General features: G+C 37.5%; 1 protein-coding gene across 4 annotated transcripts in view; it reads left to right on the plus strand.

Moving 5' to 3' along the window:
* Positions 1–22,865, plus strand: part of ATAD5 (ATPase family AAA domain containing 5) — a 50,224-nt gene that overhangs the window by 16,415 nt on the left and 10,944 nt on the right. For 3 of the 4 annotated variants that reach the window (XM_077852113.1, XM_077852112.1, XM_077852115.1), the window contains 12 exons: positions 2,470–2,699; positions 4,549–4,706; positions 5,312–5,471; positions 5,903–6,217; positions 9,108–9,204; positions 10,923–11,002; positions 11,157–11,299; positions 11,400–11,550; positions 16,454–16,627; positions 16,909–17,042; positions 18,528–18,621; positions 20,158–20,222. In XM_077852113.1, the coding sequence (XP_077708239.1) occupies positions 2,470–2,699; positions 4,549–4,706; positions 5,312–5,471; positions 5,903–6,217; positions 9,108–9,204; positions 10,923–11,002; positions 11,157–11,299; positions 11,400–11,550; positions 16,454–16,627; positions 16,909–17,042; positions 18,528–18,621; positions 20,158–20,222 (1,801 nt within the window). The remainder of the gene's footprint in view (positions 1–2,469; positions 2,700–4,548; positions 4,707–5,311; positions 5,472–5,902; positions 6,218–9,107; positions 9,205–10,922; positions 11,003–11,156; positions 11,300–11,399; positions 11,551–16,453; positions 16,628–16,908; positions 17,043–18,527; positions 18,622–20,157; positions 20,223–22,865) is intronic. The other variant, XM_077852114.1, reaches the window with a different exon arrangement.

Consider the following 22,865-nt stretch of genomic DNA (forward strand, 5'->3'; position numbering starts at 1 on the left):
GTGGACATTTGGGTTTCCAGTTTTAAGCTATTGTGAATAAAGATGTCGAAAACATTTGTGTAGAAGTCTGCTGGGATTTTGCTGATGATTGTATTAAATTGTGAGAGAATTGATTTAACAGTATTAAGTCTTCTGATCTAAGAACATGGTATATATTTCTATTTGAGTTTTTAATTTCTTTCATCAGTGTTCTGTGGTTCAGTGTAGGGGTTTTATACATGTGTTAAATTTATCTCTAGTTATTTCATGTATTTATTATTATTGTAAATGGTACTGTTTTCCAATTGCTGATTTCTAGTATATAGAAATAAAATTGATTTTTTTTTTTAATCTGTAGATCCCACAGTTACCATTTCACCTAATGCTATTATCTTAGATGCATTTGCTTTAGCCAGTAGAATTGTTTGAAGGAAGAAATTTGCTGGTTTTGGACTACTTAAATTTCTTAAAATTAATATGTTCCTTAATTGGTGCACTATGAAAGAATTTTAAAAATAATTGATGTTGAAATAACTTTAAGAAAAGTTACTAGAATACTATAAAGAACTCCATATCCCTTTACCAGGATTTTCCATTTCTGCAACTGTTTTTATTGAAGTGTGCAGACCATATGTGTTGTAGGATGACTCTCAACTCACCACTCAAAGATAGATAGCCTCTGTTAACATTTTGGTGGATGTCCTTCAAATCATTTTTCTTTATGTATTTATTTTTATGGAATTTCTTAAAACTGATAGTCCCTCATTATGAGACTCAAGTTCTACATTTCTGTCAGAATTACCACAGAAAACAGTTTCCACTTGGATTAACCACACTGTGATCATTGTCAGATGGTGATGAGCTGTTGCTCATTGTCCTTGGTCGTTCTTTTTCTATTTGTTGGCTGCTATGAGAAAGTGCTTTTACATCTCTCATTTACATATTTATTCATGGTTTCCTATTTTTTTCATGGAGTTTTAATCCATCAATTTTTATTTTGATATTTAGGTTATTTCTAATTAGCTAGTAGGAAGTTTTCAGCATGGTTTCTGTGTCCCTTTGACACATCCCTGTCATTTATTTGGCATTCCTTACTTTGTGGAACAGGAAGATATTCCAGGTTCATCTTTGATATGCCCTGCCCCAGCTCTGTGTATAGCCTTTTTTCCACAGAGCCTTGTTTCTTTTTATTGTAGGATGGTATTTAGAAGTCAAGATCTAAGTGCTTATTTTACTCATTGCTCCTGAGGTATCAGAGCTTCTGGGCTTCTTAGCAGATAAAGCTAGGAAATATGCACACACACAAATATATGCATACACATATACACACACATCCAAACTATTTATAATTGCATATAATACATATTGTATCACATATATATAACGTGTATATTTTACAGCACTACCTTGTACCCTTCTCCTGAAAGTTTACCTTCTGCTATAGGCAGGTACTCTTTTTTTTTTAATATTTTAAGTACTTTACACCCAACATGGGGCTCAAGCTTACAACCCTGAGATCAAGAGTTGCATGCTGAGCCAGCCAGGTACCCTGGGCACATACTCATTTAGCTACCACTTCACCCATCTTTTCCTCCATCCCTCCAACTAACACTAAAAAAAAGTATACCTCCACTTTTCTTTTTTTTTTTTTTTTAATTTTATTTATTTATGATAGTCACAGAGAGAGAGAGAGAGAGAGAGAGAGAGAGAGGCAGAGGGAGAAGCAGGCTCCATGCACCGGGAGCCCGATGTGGGATTCGATCCCGGGTCTCCAGGATCACGCCCTGAGCCAAAGGCAGGCGCCAAACCGCTGCACCACCCAGGGATCCCTACCTCCACTTTTCTAAGATTAATTCCTCCACACTGGCTTTGGATCTCATCTTTCCCTCATTTCTCTCAAAAAGTAAAGAAATGGAAGTTCTTGTTGCCTCTTTTTAATTACTGATCCAAATTTCTGTTTGTAGAGAATATGACAGTTCTCATTCTGTATGTAACAAGCTAGGAAGGGCAGATAAGCTGTGATACCAGTCTCCCCACTCCACTATTCCAGCATCCCATCCTCCTCTACCTCCTCATTTCCCTCCCAGGGAAGTCAAGACTCTTACATTTAGCAAGATGGAGATAACCCAGGTAAAACCCAGGTGTCAGTAATAAAGGCCCTAATGTTCTCGCTTATTATTTGGGAAACATTACCTTAGAAATTCCTAAATTAACTTTTTGAAATATAACACATTGTTTTCAGATTATAATATAAAGGCTTGCTTCTTAAAAAAGAAGACAGAAGACACAGGGAAAAAACTCACCATTCAAAGATAGCTTCTGTTAACATTTTGGTGGATGTCCTTCAAATCATTTTTCTCTATGTATTTTTACGTAATTTCTTAAAACTGATAGACTTTTTATGATAAGCAAAAATGAATTTGACCAGCTAACATCTCAAGTAGTTGATTTTTATCAATTAAAAAGTGTTCTATGGTTTATTTTTTTAAGTGTTTATAACCTTAGGTTTCCTTTTTCACTTCGTTTTCTTAAAAGTCAAGATACATGTGAAAAGTCTCAGGATTGCGATGTGCAGTTTAAAGCAAAGCGTGACTTTCTAATGAGTGGTTTGCCAGAATTGCTGAAACGACAGATTGCAAAGAAAGCTGCTGCATTAGATGTGTACAATGCATTGAGTACCAGTTTCCAGAGAGTTGTCCACGTACAACAAAAAGATGATGGTGAGTTTGTTATAATGAAATATTTTTAAATGATAGAAGGAATGTGAAACTGTAAGTTGACTTAAAATGAGGCAAAGGTTTAAAGATATTTCTTAAAGGGATTTTTAGTGGGAACTTGAAGAATGTGTTTCATTCTCTCTTCCTCAATCTTGGACTCACTTTACTGAGGATGGGGAGCTTGGGGCAGGAGAACCAGCAGCATCCTCAGCCCTCAACCCTCACTCCATGTGCTAATAGAGAGTAGGCACGTGGGTGGGTCCTTCAGTGCTTTTGTTCTGAGAGGCACTGTGTTCTAAAAAAGGCAGTGCTCTTCACACGTAGCCTATGTATAACAGGTCATCTTTAAGACTTTCTCAGAGGAGCTCCAGCTCTGTCCTTTCCAATGGGCTACTGAATGTTCAAGGGAAATCTGGTTGCCTCCTTTCCAGAACAGCTTTTTCTCTCTCATCCCATATAAATATCTGCTAGAATAGGTAACAAACAAGTAGCAGCGTTACGTGCTCCATCTCACCCTTTCCTCACACACACCATGCACATGGGTGAGTTGTTTGCACAAGCCACTTGCACAATTGTCTTAGCTTGATCAGAAGTGGATTCTATTTGGATTCAAATGCTATAGTAACCACAGTCTTATTTTACTTATATAGTTTTTAATTACCAAAAGTGTACAAAGCTTTATATCATCCTCGTCATTGTTCCTGCCTGTAGGTTTTTTTGTCAGTACAAAAGCAATTGTATTCTTCTCAGCTGGCTTTGTGGTTTGGTTTAATGCACTCCCTCTACTCAATGAAATATCTACATTCTTTTTCTTTCTCTTTTCCTTTTGTGTTTCTGACCTTAATAGTTTTTGAGTTTTGTTCAGCCTCCCATTTAGATTTGATTTTATTATTTTATTTTATTGAATTTTTTGAGAGGGAAAGAAGAGCACGAGCAGGGAGAGACAGAGAGGGACAGCACACTCCCCTGCTGACCAGGGAGCCCAACACAAGGCTGTATCCCAGGACCCTGAGATCATGACCTGAGCCTAAGTCAGATGCTCAACTGACAGCCACCCAGGTGCCCCTCAGCCTCCCATTTATACAGGGAAATTCCCAACCAGACTTCTTTCCCTTTCTTCCCTGGCTCTGCCATTCGCCATTCAGTTGATGAAACTTGTCTTGTTACTTTCACCAGTTAATTTTATACAGCATTTGTATTACTATATTCAACTATAGAAATTAATTACACTCTTCTTCCCTGGTATTGATAAACACATTTTCACCAGAGCGCTGCTGTCAAACTTAGCATATATATTTGTAAATGAGATGAGGGAAGCCCAGAGAGAATCTCTCTCTTAGAACCTTAAGAGTTATTACATACTGATTTGCTAGTATCTGGCATATGTGTGCATAAGTAGTTTAATCTCCATATCCACTCTAGGAGGTTTTGATTATTATAGTTGTCACCTCTGCTTTACAGATGAAAAAGCTAAGGTTTAGGATCTTGCTCATGCTCACCTAGCTAGCAAGTGGCACAGTTTGGATTTGAACCCAGGTCTGACTTCAGAGTTTAAACTTTAGAGCAGGATGCTAACTGCCCCTGAAATCTTTACCCTGAATAGCAAGGTTGATTAAAAAAGAAAAGAAAGTTTGCTATTACTTGGTTATTTTAAACAATTGGAACAGAAGATTCACTAATTTTTTATTAATTGTATTTATTGGAAGTGAGGATGGGTTCCCTGTGTAGTCATTTGAGTTTTGGTATCTTTGTGTTAACTGTGTAGTTGTCAGGTCTTTGCATGTTTGCATATTTGGCATTGAATGTATATGAAGGAAAGTAATTAAGATACTTATTTTCTGTTTTTCTTTAGGATGCCACTTGTGGCATTTGAAACCACCTACTTGCCCTCTCTTAACCAAACTTAAAGAACTGAATACTAGAGTAATAGATCTCTCAAAATGTGTTCTTGCTCTTGGTGAATTTTCAACATTGAATTCAAATTCCAAAATTACTAATTCTACGGTTGTGGTAAGTATAGAGAGCTCATCCTTTGTAGGGTGTTTCCTTCACATCTCTCAGAGGGGAAAAAAAAAATGGATATCGACTATTGTCATCTAAAGTTCATTTTTTTTCCCCTAGAGTCCAATTTAAAAAAATAAATCCCAGTTGAGGTAGACATCTCTTTTAAATATTCCTACAGCTTTGGAAACATTTTAAGAATTAATGGTAGCCAATTTCAAAAGAATATTAGGTTATATATAGCACATTTAGGTATTGTATATGTCAGCATTCTAATCTGATAAATGTATAACTTACAGTTAGTTGAAAAAGGAAACAATAAAAATATGAATGAAATCCTTCAAAAGCTATGCAAATGCAGCTTTGCTGTCAATGTTGTATTTAGTCACTAAAAGTACTCCTACATTAATACTGACTTATTAGAAAGTGGTTGGTGACTAATATTAATAGATCATGTAGGGGTCACCTGGCTGGCTCAGTCAGTGGAGCAGACAACTCTTGGTCTCAGGGTTGTGAGTTTGAGCCCCATATTGGGCATAGAGATTACTTTAAAAAAAAAAATCTTAAAACAGTTAATGTAGGTCTGTCGTTGAGCATTTTATTCTTTATTGCAGTTTGTGGACAGAAGGAAAGATATGACTGAAGAAATAAGAAATCTTTTGCTAGAGGAAATTAGGTGGTCAAATCCTGAGTTTTCTTTGAGGACATATTTTTCTTTGCTTCTAAAAAAACGAAGTGAGCACCAAGTACTTTCTGAATGTCATCGTAAACAAGGTTAGTGACAGTTATCATTTACGTTAACATTTTGCTTTTGAAAACATTAAGACTTGGTCATTGACTCTTGGAAGTCCAGAGAGAATATTGCTGATGATCAGCTGTTCAACTGGAATAAAGCATCTTGGTGAGTGCAGTGTTGGCCCCTACCATGCAAACCCAAAGACAGATTTTATTAGGTTAAAACATTAATAGTTCATTTAAGGAAAGCCTTAGGTGAGATCATTTGAATTTACATACTTTGTGTAAAAGGCAGTCTATAGAACAAGATGTCCTGATTGCATTCATTGTGCCACATTTGATCCTTACCTCTTTATCTTGGAGTAATAAAATTATTGGATATTTTGAAGTGATATATATAGATGACTGGATATTAAAATTGGTTTTTGGTTGAATAGTAAGCACATGCACTTCTGTAATTTCTGAAATAGAAAGTCCACAACTAGAGCCTGATGTCAATCAAAAGGAAACCAAAAGGAAACGAGTGGAAACAGACATTCATAAGTCAAAAAGAAAGAAACCAAATGAGTCTTCACCAAGTCCAAAAAAGATAAATGAGAAACCAGAAGAACTTGACAAGAGAAACAACTCCAATAGGATAAAGCAAGGCCTTTCTAAAACATCCAGGAAGAAACAAACTACTTTGAGTATAGCGTGTAAAGTAGAAACAGAAGCAGTTGAAGATCCTGATGTTCTGATAATAGATGATGGCAAAGAGTCTCCCTCAGAAAGATCTCCTATTCCTGGTAAATCAGACCTTCTTTCTCTGCTCCTACAACACTTTTGTTTATTTAACCCTTCATTTTCTCTTTTTAATACATGTTCATTGCAACATTCAAGCTATATATGTATATAAAACAAAAAGTGGAAGCCTTATTAATTACACACTGACACAGTGACACATTTAATAGATTGGTGTTTGGTCTTTGATTTTTCTGTGCTTTTGTAAATATGTGTTTTTTTAAAAACCTGGAATTGTACTATACAATTTTTATGTATTTATCATTATTATTTTTTAATGCTATACAATTTATAGCTATTTCACGTGTCTCTGACATGTTCCCGTTTGGGTTATCTAGCTTTTTCAAAAATTTTTTTTTTTTTTAATTTTTATTTATTTATGATAGTCACAGAGAGAGAGAGAGAGAGAGGCAGAGACACAGGCAGAGGGAGAAGCAGGCTCCATGCACCGGGAGCCCGATGTGGGATTCAATCCCGGGTCTCCAGGATCGCGCCCTGGGCCAAAGGCAGGCGCCAAACCGCTGCGCCACCCAGGGATCCCATCAAAATATTTTTTTAAATTAATTAAGTCATCCAGTTATATAGCTTTAAAGTGTGTTTTGATATTTATACAGCAAATTTCCTATCATTTTTTAAAACTATGTTTATGTAGCTGTACTGCTGAAAGACCTACAGATTCTCCTACCCCCACAAATCCCCTTAGGTTTTGATTTTGCATTAGTGTATAGATTAATTTGGAATGAATTGGCATCTTTACAACATTCCGTCTTCTCAAATGGGAGTAGCACATCTCCATTTACCCAAGTTGACTTAGTAGGTCGTTTTAATTTTTTTTTTCCAGGAGTCAAAGGAAATTGCACTAAAATTATACTGCCTTTGCTTTTTTTTTTTTTTTTTTTTTTAAGATTTTATTTATTTATTCATAGAGATGCAGAGAGAGAGAGAGGCAGAGACACAGGCAGAGGGAGAAGCAGGCTCCCTACAGAGAGCCTGACATGGGACTTGATCCAGGGTCTCCAGGATCATGCCCTGGGCTGCAGGCGGTGCTAAACCGCTGCGCCACCAGAGCTGCCCTGCCTTTCTTTGCTCTTTAGATTATTTCTTACAGTATACATTATTTTTCATGTTTCATTTTTAGTGATTATAAAGTTTTAAATATGTGCTAATATTTATCTTTTTAATATTAAAATTTTTTTAAGATTTTATTTATTTATTCATGAGAGACTCAGAGAGAGAGAGGCAGAAACACAGGCAGAGGGAGAAGGAGGCTCCATGCAGGGACCCCGACGTGGGATTCGATCCCGGGTCTCTAGGATCACACCCTGGGCCGAAGGCAGGCGCTAAACCGCTGAGCCACCCAGGGATCCCCTAAAAAAATTTTTTTAAGGAATCTCTACCCTCAACATGGGGCTTGAACTCATGATCCCAAGATCAAGAGTCACATGCTCTACCCACAGAGCCAGCCAAGCGCTTCTAAATGTGTACTTTTTTTTTCTTTTTTAAGATTTATTTATTTATTAATGAGAGACACAGAGAGAGAGAGAGCATGGCAGAGACACAGGCAGAGGAAGAAGCAGACTCCATGCAGGGAGCCCGACATGGGACTGGATCCAGGGTCTCCAGGATCATACCCTGGGCTGAAGGCGGTGCTAAACCGCAGCCACCGGGCTGCCCTACTTTTTTTTTTTTTTTTTTTTTTTAAGATTTTATTTATTTATTCATGAGTGACACAGAGAGAGAGAGAGAGGGGTAGAGATACAGGCAAAGGGAGAAGCAGGCTCCATGCAGGGAGCCTGACGTGGGACTTGATCCCAGGTATCCAGGATCACGCCCTGGGCTGAAGGCAGTGCTAAACCACTGAGCCACCTGGGCTGCCCTAAATATATACTTTACTGTCATGAGACTTTATGGTGGTTAGCTTTCTATTATTATTTTTTTTAATGATATATTTATTTGAAAGTGTGCACGGAAGGGGAGGATGGAGGTTCGGCAGAGGGCAAAGGGAGAGGAGCTGACTCTGCTGGGTGCAGAGCCAGACATCTTACAATCCTGAGATCAAGACCTGAGCCAAAATCAAAGAGTTGGCTGCTTAACTAACTGGAGCCACCTAGGTGCCCCTCCCCCCCCTTTTTAAGTAGGCTCCGTGTCCATCATGTAACCCATTGTGGGGCCCAGTGTGGGGCTTGAACTCACAACCCTGAAATCAAGACCTGACCTGAGATCAAGACTTGGACACTTACCTGACTGAGTCACCCACTTGGCCCAGTGGTGGTTAGCTTCTACGGGGGAAGGTTTTTTTTTTTTTCAGAGATTTTATTTATTTATTCATAGAGATGCAGAGAGAGAGAGAGAGAGAGAGGCAGAGACACAGGCAGAGGGAGAAGCAGGCTCCATGCAGAGAGCCTGACGTGGAACCCGATCCAGGGTCTCCAGGTCTTTAGCCCTGGGCCGCAGGCGGCGCTAAACCGCTGGGCCACCGGGGCTGCCCGGGGGAAGGGTTTTGATAACGAAGAATTTCAAATATGGGGTACCTGGGTGGCCCAGGCACTTAAGTGTCTGACTTCCCCTCAGGTCATGCTCTCAGGGTTCTGAGATCAAGCCCTGCGTTGGGCTCTATAGTCAGTGGCAAGTCTGCTTCTCTCTCTGTCCCTCCACCTACTCATGTTCTCTTTCCCTCTCCCTCTCCCTCTCTCTCTCCCTCAAATAAAAATATTAAAAATTAAAAAAAAAAACTTTTTTTTTTAATTTTAAAAAAAGAACTTTGCCCCTTTTGGCATTTTGTAGATATAAATACTTGTATAAATATGTATTATTTACATGAAACGATACTGTAAATGTCTAAGAATATATACTTATGTCAAGGAGCAATATTTTAATGCATATTTTTTGCTTTAGATTCTGAAACTGAAGACATGCTTTGGACAGAAAAGTATCAACCTCAGAACTCCAGTGAACTCATAGGCAATGAACTGGCTATAAAAAAGTTACATAGGTTGGTAAAACTTGTAAAAGAATTGAGAAATTGTTTATGAATCTAGTTTTACTACTTTATTTATACTAAAATCTAGAAATTATAAAGTAATACATTATATGATAAAATCTTTAAAAAAAAGATAATTAGGAAAAATGTGAAAAGTAAATATTCCTTTTTTCTTCCATTTCTACTCTCCAGAGGTCAACCATTAAAGATTTTTTGTAAAACCTTCCAGAAAAAAAATTTATGCATTTATTGGCTCCTTTCTTCCTAACAAATAGGATCATATTACTATTAATTCAGGTCCATAATCTTTTTTTTTAAGATTTTATTTATTTATTCAGAGAGAGAGGCAGAGACACAGGCAGAGGGAGAAGCAGGCTCCATGCAGGGAGCCCGATGAGGGACCCGATCCTGGGACTCCAGGATCACGCCTTGGGCCAAAGGCAGGCGCTAAACCGCTGAGCCACCCAGGGATCCCTCAGGTCCATAATCTTTTGTTTATGATTCCCATATCCAAGAAGTTCTGAAAACCGAAAGTTACTAATTTTATCATATATTATGAGTTTTAGGAATCTTACTTAATAGGAGTTCATGTATTTTTTATTTATTATTATTTTTTAAATCTTTCCAGGGATTTTTTTTTTTTTTTTTAAATTTATGATAGTCACACAGAGAGAGAGAGAGAGAGAGGCAGAGACACAGGCAGAGGGAGAAGCAGGCTCCATACACCGGGAGCCCGACGTGGGACTCGATCCTGGGTCTCTAGGATCGTGCCCTGGGCCAAAGGCAGGCGCCAAACCGCTGTGCCACCCAGGGATCCCCCAGGGATTTTTTTTTAAAGATTTTATTTATTTATTCATGATAGAGAGAGAGAGAGGCAGAGACACAGGCAGAGGGAGGAGCAGGCTCCATGCAGGGAGTCTGACGTGGGACTCGATCCTGGGACTCCAGGATTACGCCCTGGGCGGAAGGCAGGTGCTTAAACCACTGAGCCACCCAGGCTGCCCAGGAGTTCATATATTTTTTAAAATAGAAATATTAAGTAATTGTAGATGTAACGCTACAGACCCCATTAGAGGTATTGTGGTATATATGGTATATGTGCCAAATTACTTTTCTAATACCTGAAAATTTTTGAATTCTAAAACTCACTTGTCCAAATGATTTCATATAAGAAATAGGGGCCCATAATAATAGTTAACACTTTAGCTCAGTACTGTTCTAAATATTTTCATTGTTCTTAGCTCATTTAGTCCTTAAAACTGTACCATGAGGGTAGATACTATTGTCCTTATCTCATAGATGAGGAATGGGCCTACGGGGTTGAATTATTTGTCCAGAGTCACACAGCTCGAAAGTGCTGGAGCTGAAACTCAGACTTGGGCAGTCTAGAACTTAATCTTTCTACTTATGCTTAGTACCATGTATTAGGCATCTTTCATGTCATCACATGGTCTCCTCAGTTCTTTACGGTTGTTCTGTACTGGTTTCTTAGGTAACTCTACTGTATGTATCTTTTTTTCCTACTGAGATACTTAGGTTTTTCCCTTTGGAAGCTAGTATAAACAATGTTGCAGTGAATAACTTTGCACATAGAGTCTTGTGTATTTTGGTAAAATTACTTCATTTAAAAATATTCATGCCCATGTAAAGATATTTTACTATATATAGTTGGTTCAAAGAGATCTCTATTCTGTGAATTATTTTTATTAACATACATTTTCTCATGGCAGCTGGTTGAAAGACTGGAAGAAAAGAGCTGAATTGGAAGAAAGACAAAATTTGAAGGGAAAAAAAGATGAGAAACAGGAAGGTATTTTGAGTCATTTGATTATCTAGTTTTTATAAATTAATTTTCCAGCATTTATTGGCAAGAAGTTTGTAAGGTGTGATCATTGCATTTTGTGAGATAGAATTGCTGCCCAAGCAATTATCAATTCATAATTTGCATTTGAATAATTTTTCAGATCTGTTGGATAGCATAGATTTTAAAGGCAGTTCAGATGACGAAGAAGAGACTCGCCTTTGCAATACTGTTCTTATAACAGGGCCAACAGGAGTGGGGAAAACTGCTGCAGTGTATGCTTGTGCTCAGGAGCTTGGATTCAAGGTTAGTAAGAGCTACACTGGGAGAATGTTAATGTAGTAGTTACACTTGGATTAAAGGAAAACCAACCATTCTGCCTTGCTTTCGTATATTCTTCTTTTAGATATTTGAAGTCAATGCATCTTCTCAGCGCAGTGGTAGACAAATTCTATCTCAACTGAAGGAAGCTACTCAGTCCCATCAAGTGGACAAGCAAGGTGTAAACTCTCAAAAACCTTGTTTTTTTAATAGTTACAACCTAGGCAAGTCACCAAGTAAGTAAATTATTTTCCTTAGGTCATAACCTTTGAAAAAATAAAATCTACAAAAAGAATTTTAGTAATCAGCATTTTGCCATTCGTTTTTTTATATTTTCCTACACACACACACACGCACATACCTTTAAAATTATTATTTTTTCCTGGACAATTTTTTTTTTAAGATTTTATTTATTTATTCATGAGAAACACACACAGAGGGATCCCTGGGTGGCGCAGCGGTTTGGTGCCTGCCTTTGGCCCAGGGCGCGATCCTGGAGACCCGGGATCGAATCCCACGTCGGGCTCCCGGTGCATGGAGCCTGCTTCTCCTTCTGCCTATGTCTCTGCCTCTCTCTCTCTCTCTCTCTGTGTGACTATCATAAATAAATAAAAATTTAAAAAAAAAAAAAAAAAAAAAAAAGAAACACACACAGAGAGAGGCAGAGACACAGGGAGAAGGAGAAGCAGGCTCCATGCAGGGAGCCTGACGTGGGACTCAATCCCGAGACTCCAGGATCACACCCTGGGCCTAAGGCAGGCACTAAACCACTGAGCCACCCAAGGATCCTTTGATAAGGACTTTAAAAGAAAAAAAATTTTTTAAATATTTTATTTATTTATTCATGAGAGACACAGAGAGAGGCAGACACATAGGCAAAGGGGGAGAAGCAGGCTCCATGCAGGAGCCTAGTGCAGAACTCGATCCCAAAACTCCAGGGTCACGTCCTGAGCCAAAGACAGATGCTCAACCACTGAGCTACCCAGGCGGCCCTTAATAAGGACTTTATTTATTTATTATTATTATTATTTTAAGATTTTATTTATTTATTCATGAGAGACACAGAGAGAGACAGAGGCAGAGACACAGGTGGAGGGAAAAGCAGGCTCCATGCAGGGAGCCCCACGTGGGACTCGATTCCGGATCTCCAGGATCACACCCCCGGCTGACGGCAGCGCTAAATTGTCGGGCAACCAAGGGCTGCCCAATAAGGACTTTCTAAAAAGTAGTATAACCACAGTATCATAATTAGACCTTGAAATTAACTTTATACCTTAATTTGGTCTAATACATACTCTTATTTTAGCTTTCTGTTTCAAATGATTTGTGCAAACATGGTTTACATCTTTTTTTTTTTTTTTTAAGATTTTATTTATTCATGAAAGACCAGAAAGAGAGGAGAGACACAGGCAAAAGGGAGAAGCAGGCTCATCACAGGGAGCCTAATATCTCCAGACCTGGGATCACGCCCTGAGTGAAAGGCAGACGCTCAACTGCTGAGCCACACAGGCGTCCCCTACATCTTACATTTGATTGATGTCTTTTAAATTTCTTTCAGTCTCCCTAATAATTACCTCATCCTGGTGCGCCTGAGTGGTTTGGTTGAGTTCTGCCTTTGGTTCAGGTCATGATTCCGGGGTCCTGGGATCGAGCACACATCAGGCTCCCTGGTCAGCAGGGAGCCTGATTCTTCTTCTCCCTCTGCTGCTCCCCCTCCTTGTGCTCTCTCCCTCTCAAGTAAATAAATAAAATCTGGGATCCCTGGGTGGCACAGCGGTTTGGCGCCTGCCTTTGGCCCAGGGCCCGATCCTGGAGACCCGGGATCGAATCCCACGTCGGGCTCCCGGTACATGGAGCCTGCTTCTCCCTTTGCCTATGTCTCTGCCTCTCTCTCTCTCTCTCTGTGACTATCATAAATAAATAAAAATTTTAAAAAATTTTTTTAAATAAATAAAATCTTTAAAAATAATAATAATAATTACCTCATCCTTTATCATTTATTTGTTGAAGAACATAAGTCATTTTTCATAAAATTACTCATGTTTTTGATTTGGCTTATTGTATCTTCATGGTATCAGTTAATATATTCCTCTTCCCTTTTTTCTTATAAGCTGGAAGTTAGATCTGTGGGTTTGGTTAGATTCAGGTTCTGTTTCAGGGCCGGCATACATGCTTAGGCAATGCTGTATACTTCCTATGACATCAGAGCCAAAGATACAATTGTGGTATTAACATGGATTGGTGAGTTCAGTTTTCAGGTTGATCCACCCACTATAAAGTTCTGCCATCACTCTCTTAACTAAAAGTATTTTGTAGTCATCAATAATCTTTATCTCGCTTGATTATTTAATTAATTGATTAACTTGATTATTTAATTAAACTTGATTATTGATTATCTAACTTGATTATTAATTAAAATAATTAATCCTTAATTTTTAAATTAAGGATTTTTAAGATGAGTGATTTTATAATTCACTTAGCCTTTCTGAATTTATTAGTTATACATCTAAGAAGCACTTCTCTCATCCGTTTAGACACTGATACACAGTTTGTACAGGAAAGGCACAGGAAATGCTTCATTCTTCCCTTTTATTTATCAATTCTTAGCGTATTGGTGTCCTAATAATCTCTGAAGTTGTCCAATGACGTTTGGGGTAGTTTGTTTGTTTATTTTAGTATTATGATGAACTCATGGATTTGTATATATTTAATGTGTTTTAGTCCTTTGTATTCATTATTCTGGTTGCTTTTAAGATTTTCTCTTTGTCACTAGTTATAAGAGACTATGATTTTGATGTGCATGGGTATTTTCTTCATGTAGTTGGGTTTTACTGAGCTTCTTGTATGAATGAGTTTATATTTTCATCAAATTTGGAAGACTTGAGGGGGACCCTCTGCAAATTTCTGAAACACTCTGTGTAACTCTCTTCTCTTCACTCTTCTGCCCTATGACTTTCTACCCTGACATCTCCAGACTCCTGTTGAGTCTCCTCAGTTCAGGAAACCTCTGGACTGGCTTCCCCTTCTTTACAATGTGGCCTAGATACTGTCTCACAAGGCAGGAATCTAGGCAATTCCTGGGGTTCACCTTGTATATCACTGTCCTTTTTTGCATGATGTCCAAAGTCTTGAAAAGCATTGTTTCATCTATTACGTTTGGGGTTTTTTTGTGTTAATTCAGATATATGGGTAAATCCAATGTATGTCTTTGTCAGAAACAACCTTTTAGGGGCACCTGAGTGGCTCAGTGGTTGAGTGTGCCTTTGGCTCAGGTTGTGATCCCGGGGTCCTGGGATCAAGTCCCGCATCGGGTTCCAGAACCCTCAGGGAGCCTTCTTCTCCCTCTGCCTATGTCTCTGCCTCTCTGTGTCTCTCATGAATAAATAGATAAAATCTTTAAAAAAAAAAAAAAAAAGGGGGATCCCTGGGTGGCGCAGCGGTTTGGCGCTTGCCCTTGGCCCAGGGCGCAATCCTGGAGACCTGGGATTGAATCCCACATCGGGCTCCCGGTGCATGGAGCCTGCTTCTACCTCTGCCTGTGTCTCTGCCTCTCTCTCTCTGTGTGTATAACTATCATAACTAACTAACTAAATAAATAAATAAATAAATAAATAAGGCAGCAGAAACCTTTTTTCTTTTTGTGCTCATATAATCTGCTCTTTGACTAGTGGTAATGCAACTTAATTGGCTTGTATCCTTTTGATGTAGCCCCAGTAATCTTGATATTTATTTTTTTCTGGCTTATTAAGATGTCTTAGACCTAGAAGTAGTACTCTCTCCATGGAGCTGATTGCTTTTGTGGAAAATCCTTGAAAAAGAATATATCAATAAAATTTAGCCAAGCACTTACTAAGTATCTGTAAGTAAAAATTGGCATGTATTTTCTAATAACAGTTTGGAGTGATGCCAGTCCATGATCAAGCAATCCTTGTACTATGTCAAAATTAGAAAAATAAGGAAAAAATGGTAATTTTTTAGTAAATTGAAATCTATTCCATATAAAGGAATATTTTTTATTTTAAGATTATGTGCCTGTTACCTTGTGTTGAAATGCCCTATTTTTATAACATATATGTTATTTTTATAACATATAACATGATAGTGACATCTAGGATAATTTTTCAAACTCAAAATTTTCTTTTTTAAATTTAAATTGTAGGTAGTTAATATACAGTCAATATTGGTTTTTGGAATAAAATTCAGTGATTTATAACATGTAGCACCCAACACTTACCACAAAAATACCTTCCTTAATCCCCATCAGGCATCTAGTCATTCCCTACGCACATCACTCCATCAACTCTCAGTTTGTTCTTTATCCTTAAGAGTCTCTTACGGCTTGTTTCCCTCTCCTTTTTTTCTTTTTCCCCTTCCCATATAGTTCATCTGTTTTCTTAAATTCCACATATGAGTGAGATCATATGGAATTTATCTTTGTTTTTTTCACTTAAGCATAATATACTCTAGCTCTATCCATGTCATTGCACATAGTAAACTCAAAATTTTCAGTAAGTTTTCAAGCACCTATAATATGCAAAGGATATGAGAAGATCTGTGGAAGTGGGGTATATTAAAAAATAATTTGAATGTGTGAGGACTCAATCAGAGCACTTAGAGGGGAGAAAAGGACATGCTCCAGAATAAATGCTTGGCACCATAGGACTTCTAGAGGGTCGAGATCAGTCATTTATTTTTAAACTTTGTATCTATCCTCCACAGTATCACTAGAAAAACATATTGTTTTCTTTGCAGTATCCATTTACTACAGGGCTAAAGTGAAGTTGGATAACAATGTTCTGTAATGTGCTTAGAATGTACCATTATCACTTTTCCTCTAGCCTCTTCTGAACTCCAGCAGATGTAAAGAAAGTGAATGGAGGGATTATGAACATTCTTTGCCTCAAGGATATACATTTCTTTAGAAAAGAGTGTCTTCCAAATGACTGGTTTTACCTTCTCTGATGATAGAATAACTGTAATAATATAGTACTATTGGTACATAGTATTTGAATGTAAGAATGAAAGAAAATATATCAATTTTTAAGTGGTAAGAGGAGAAATATAGACTGTGGATAATTCAATCTTACCATCCGGTTAACTTTTAGAATACTTATCATTAGTTAAATTTGTTTTTGGCAGAAAAATTAAACTCCCCTAAGAAAGTTGTTACATCACCAAGGAAACTTCCTCCACCGTCACCACAAACTAGTGTACCTAAGCGAACACTTCCACCTAAAACTTTGGCAAATTATTTTAAAGTGTCTTCCAAGCCAAAAAATAATGAAGAAATAGTACTTCTGGAAAATAATAAAGGTAAGACATTAAATGGACATAATATATATGACATTTTTTAATACTAATGACCCTGATATATAAAAATATCATATTTCCTGAGTTCCTATTGCTATTTATTAAACCTCAGCTAGATTGACGGTCCTACATATAGGAGTTTTGATTTTTTGCTCAATTATTTTTTCTTCACCCCTTGTTTCACTTTTGATAGGGGGGTTTCTATTTGAGTTTATTCTGCAGAAACATCCAGTGTTCTATTAAAACTTGATTATATCTAAAATACTAATATTTTATTTATGCAGGAATAAAAACTTCTTGTGAACAAAAACCAGTTATTCAGACTAAATCTACAAACACAATTAAATCAAATGTCAAAGAATTTGGAGCTGAGGAACCCAGCAGGAAAAATGCAACATCTCTCATTCTTTTTGAGGAGGTAGGCTTATGGGCATATGTTCATGATATCTCATAGTAAGAACTTAACTGTAGAAGAGATGAATACCCACCATTTGCTTCAATATCGACGGAACCAGAGGGTATTATGCGGAGTGAAAGAAGTCATTCGGAGAAGGACAATCATCATATGGTTTCACTTATACGTGGAATATAAGAAATAGTGAAAGGGATTATAAGGGAAAGGAAGGGAACTGAGTGGGAAAAATTAGAGAGGGAGACAAACCGTGAGATAGTCCTAACTTTGAGAAACAAAGGGTTGTGAAAGGGGAGGTGTGTGGGGGGTTAGGGTAATTGGGTGATGGGCAATGAGGAGGGCAATTGATGGGATGAGCACTGGTGTTATAGGTTGGGAAATTGAATTTAAATTAAAAAAATGTAAAAAAAAATTTTTTAAGTTATTCTAAAAGGTTACTGTATGTGTTTCTATAAAGTATTATAAAACCACCAAGAAAGTCAGGAATACTTGTATCCTTGTATCCTTGTATTGTTTTGAATTTTTTTTTTTTTTAAGATTTGTATATTTAAAGAGAGTACGCGGGATCCCTGGGTGGCGGAACGGTTTAGCGCCTGCCTTTGGCCCAGGGCGCGATCCTGGAGACCCGGGATCGAATCCCACATCGGGCTCCCGGTGCATGGAGCCTGCTTCTCCCTCTGCCTGTGTCTCTGCCTCTCTCTCTCTCTCTCTGTGACTATCATAAATAAATAAAAATTTAAAAAAATTAAAAAAAAAAAAAAAAGAGAGTACGCATGTGTGCATGAGTCGGGAGAGGGGCAGAGGGAGAGAGAAAATCTTAAGCAGACTTCATGCTGAGTGTGGTGCCTGACGTGGGCTCGATCTCAGGACCTTGAGATCATGATGAGCTAAATCAAGAGTTGGATGCTTAACTAACTGAGCCACCTGGGCACCCCATTGTATCTCTTTGAATTTAAAGTGAATGAAACTGTCAACTGTAGAAGAATTTTTCAGAAAGATGATTAATGCAGTTCAGGATTATTCATTATTGTTCAGTGATTATAGAAATTATTCTGACTCATACTTGTCCAGTTACAGGTAACTAGATTTTTTTGGTTTAATATTTGATAACTTTTTACTTTTATTTTATTTTTTAATTATTTATTTATTTATTAGAGTCACACAGAGAGAGAGAGAGAGGCAGAGACCTAGGCAGAGGGAGAAGCAGGCTCCATGCACCGGGAGCCCGACGTGGGATTCAATCCCAGGTCTCCAGGATCGCGCCCTGGGCCAAAGGCAGGCGCTAAACCGCTGCGCCACCCAGGCATCCCAGCTTTTTACTTTTAATAGTGTAAAACATTTTATGCTTTCAGTGTGGACTGAATTCATACTGTTCATAAATTCATAAATTTTATTTCTAACAGACATATAGTATATCTAGTATGTATACGTAACCTATCCAGTAAATGTTTTGTTACTCAATACAATATTATTCTCACAAATGGCTCTTAGGTTGATGTCATTTTTGAAGAAGATGCTGGGTTTCTGAATGCAATCAAAACATTCATGGCAACAACTAAAAGACCTGTAATCCTTACTACTAGTGGTAGGTAACAATGATTTTACAACTAATTACATTTGGTTAAAATATTTTGAGAAAGCATCTCATTTTAGTTAGAAATGTTCCTTTATAGTAAATTAAGTCATTTTTTTCTAAAATCTGGAGGCTCCTGGATCATTTTTTAAATGAAGAATTATTCAAATTTGCTATCAATTCACAGCCTTGAGTAATTATAAAATTCATATATTACCCTGCAAATTGCGGTGGTTTGGAAATTGGATACTACTTTGAATCATTGTGTTGAGTATTAGATATTGCAACAGCCTAGAATGCAGGTAAAGAGATTTATGGACTAGCCAGTAAATGGATTTTGATAGGGGCGATAATAGATCCTTCTTTTTGCCTCTTCCTGATACTTATAATTAGATCACTAAATGTCACTTGCTGGTCAGAATTGTTTATGAAGTCCAACTTTTCTGTAGTATCTTAATATCGAATTTAATCATTCCTTATCTCCTGAGAACACTTCCATGTGGATTATTGCATATTTTAGTTAAAGTAAGCCACCAGCCTAATGGAATTAGTCCACCTTCCTTTTTTTTTTCCACCTTCCTTTTTATTTGTTTGTTTGTTTGTTTATTTTTAAAGATTTATTTATTTATTTATTCATTCATTCATTCATTCATGAGAGAGAGGCAGAGACACAGACAGAGGGAGAAGCAGACCCTATGCAGGGAGCCCGATGTGAAACTCAATCCCTGGACCGGGATCATGTCCTGAGCCAAAGGCAGATGCTCTACCACTGAGCCACCCAGGTGTCCCACACTTCCCTTTTTTAAAAAAAGATTTTATTTTTAAATAATCTCTATACCACCCAATATAGGACTTAAACCCACAGCCCTGAGATCGAGAGTCACATGCTCCACTGATTGAGCCAGCTAGGTGCCCCTGGAATTGGTCCAACTTCCTAATAATTTGCATTCAGTGTTCAATTTTAAAACACAGTTGTTTTGGTTTTTTTCATTATAAACACTGAATTATAACATTGTTTTCTAATTATTTTTCATTGCACATATTCAGCAGCATATCTCTGCTATGGATTTCTATAGGAAAATGTGTTTAGATTCCACTTACAAATTAATGGTTCATTTGACCGTTAGTGATTGTACTCTAAAAATAGTGATAAAAATCATATTACTCAAAGGTTACATGAGATTTTTTTTTTAAGATTATTTATTTATTTATTCATGAGAGACAAAGAGAGAGGGGCAGAGACACAGGCAGAAGCAGGCTTCATGCAGGGAGCCCGATGTGGGACTCGATCCTAGGACTCCAGGATCACGCCCTGGGCTAAAGGCAGGTGCTACACCACTGAGCCACCCAGGTGTCCCGGTTACATGAGAATTTAATTAAAAGATCAAAAAATTACTTTAGGTCAAGAAAAACTCAGTTCCTTAATGATTTTTAATTTACATGATATTTTCATTTCCGATAAAATAGAGAATATTTTCATAGAAAAAGTAACTGGAAAAATTAATTTAATAGTCTTAATAGTTTTTAAAAATGTTTTTTTTCCTATAGATCCAACATTTAGTTTAATGTTTGATGGCTGCTTTGAAGAAATTAATTTCAGTACTCCTTCGCTTGTAAGTTTTAATTTTGATCATATGTCACAATTCTATAAAAGGTGATTTATTATGATAATGGCAGTGTATCTTCAGTATACTGTTGAGTAGGAATTGAGAGTGAACATCTCTGCCTGTTTCTGAATTTGGGGCTAAAGTAGACATTCTTTTACCATTAAGTGTGATCTCAGCTATATATTTTCATAAATGCACTTCATCAGTTACCTGTGTTTTTATTGTGAATGGTAGTTAAATTTTGTCACATACTTTCTATTTTTTGAGGCAATCATATGTTTATCTTTTTTAATTCTATTAATATGGTGAACGATGTTGGTTGATTTTTGAATGTCAGATCAGTCTTGTATATGATCATGATGTGTGTTACATCTTTTCTAAAGTTCTGGATTTGTTCATATATTATGGGCTTTCATGTCTACATTTATGAAGGATGATGGTGGATGGTTTCTAGGCCATTTGAAATAGATTAGGACATATATTTTAGTAGCTACTTTTTTTTTTTTTTTTAAGATTTTATTAACTTATTCATGTGAGACACACGGGCGGGGGCGGGGGGCAGAGACACAGGCAGAGGAACAAGCAGTCTCCATGCAGGGAGCCCGATGTGGGACTCGATCCCGGGTCTCCAGGATCAAGCCCTGGGCTAAAGGCAGCGCTAAATCACTGAGCCACCCGGGCTGCTCTAGTAGTTTCTTTAGAAATAGTATGCATTCTTAGTTTTCATAGTATGTGATATATATATATTTTTTTAAGATTTTATTTATTCATTTGAGCACGAGCGGTGGTGAGGACAGAGAGGCAGAGGGAGAAGGAGCAGCAGACCCCTCACTGAGCAGGGAGCCCAACGCAGGGCTCAATCCCAGGATCCTGAGATCGTGACCCGAGCCAAAGGCAGATACCCAACTGGCTAAGCCACCCAGGCACCCTAGTTTTTCAGTGTATTTAGTGTTAGTATTATACTAATTTATGGAGAATCTAACAACCTTGCAAAGATAGAAGTCCATTTACCATCCCTCTATCTTATATGTTTTCAAATGTTTTACGTTTACTTATTATAAACTTCCAATATAATGCTCAGCTTTTTTGCTTTAGCCAGCTGTGTATATTTGAAAGAAATTAGGAGGAGAATAAAGCATTGACTTTTATTTTTTAATTTTTATTTATTTATGATAGTCACACAGAGAGAGAGAGAGAGAGAGAGGCAGAGACATAGGCAGAGGGAGAAGCAGGCTCCATGTACCGGGAGCCTGACGTGGGATTCGATCCCGGGTCTCCAGGATCGCGCCCTGGGCCAAAGGCAGGCGCTAAACCGCTGCGCCACCCAGGGATCCCTAAAGCGTTGACTTTTATGTTCTCCTATATACTTGTAATTTCTAATATACTTCATTCCTTCCTGAAGATCTTTTTCTTTGATTTTTCTCTTCAGCCTATAGAATTTCATTAACAATTTTTATAGAGCTAGTCTGCCGGCAATGGATTATATTAGGTTTCATTTACTTGAAAATGTCTTTATTTTTACTTCATTCTCAAAGAATATTTTCCCTTGGTATAGAAATCTGGGTTCTCAGTTTTTCCCATCAGTACTTTTTTTTTTTTTAAGTAGGCTCCACACCCAATATGGGCCTTGAACTCACCACCCAGAAATTAAGAGTCACATACTCTACCAACTGAGCCAGCCAGGTCCCCCTGCATCAGTACCTTAAAGATATCATAGCATTGTCTTTTGGTCACTGCTATTTCTTTCTTTTTTTAATTAATTAATTAATTAATTTTATTGGTCACTGCTATTTCTGATTATAAGTCACTTTTTCCTTTTTGCCTCCTATGTAATATGTCATTTTTTTCTGGATGCCTTCAAGATATTCCTTTTTTTTTTTTTAAGTTTTTTTTAATGTATTTTTTTATTGGAGTTTGATTTGCCAATATATAGTGTAACACCCAGTGCTCATCCCATCAAGTGCTCCCCTCAGTACCTGTCACCCAGTCACCCCATCCCCCCACCTACCTCTCCTTCAATTACCCCTTGTTTGTTTCCCAGAGTTTGGAGTCTTTGAGATACTCTTTTTTTTATTTTCAACAATTTGCCTATGATGTGCCTAGGAGTTATTTTTCTTCATATCTATCATGCTTATGGTTCTTGGATATCTACAATCCATAAATATATGTCATTCCTCCAATGAAGGACTTTTTTCTTTTAATATTTTATTTATTTATTTGACAGAAAAACAGAGCACAGCAGGGGGAGGGCAGAGCGAGAGGGAGAAACAGGCTCCCAGCCGAGGAGGGTGCCTCATGCGGAGCTTGATCTCAGGGTCCTGGGATCATGACCTGAGAGGAAGGCAGATGCTTAACCAACTGAATCACCCAGGCGCCCCCTAAGGGACATACTTGAACTTATTTTTCAAATTTATTTCATGCCCATTTTCCTTTTCCTTCTTGGGAATTTAATTACAGGTATGTTAAACATTTTACATTGTCCACATGCCACTACAGTATGCTGTTCTCCTCCCCCTCCAACTTTTTTTTGTTTGTACTTTTGATCCTTTATATTGATTTGTCTTTAAATTTACTGACACTTTTTTTTTTTCTGTCATCTCCATTCTTCTGTGAGGCCCATCCAGTGAAATTTTTATTCTGATATTATGG

This window comes from Canis aureus, chromosome 16 (assembly GCF_053574225.1).
Source record: "Canis aureus isolate CA01 chromosome 16, VMU_Caureus_v.1.0, whole genome shotgun sequence".
In the NCBI taxonomy this organism is placed as follows: domain Eukaryota; kingdom Metazoa; phylum Chordata; class Mammalia; order Carnivora; family Canidae; genus Canis; species Canis aureus.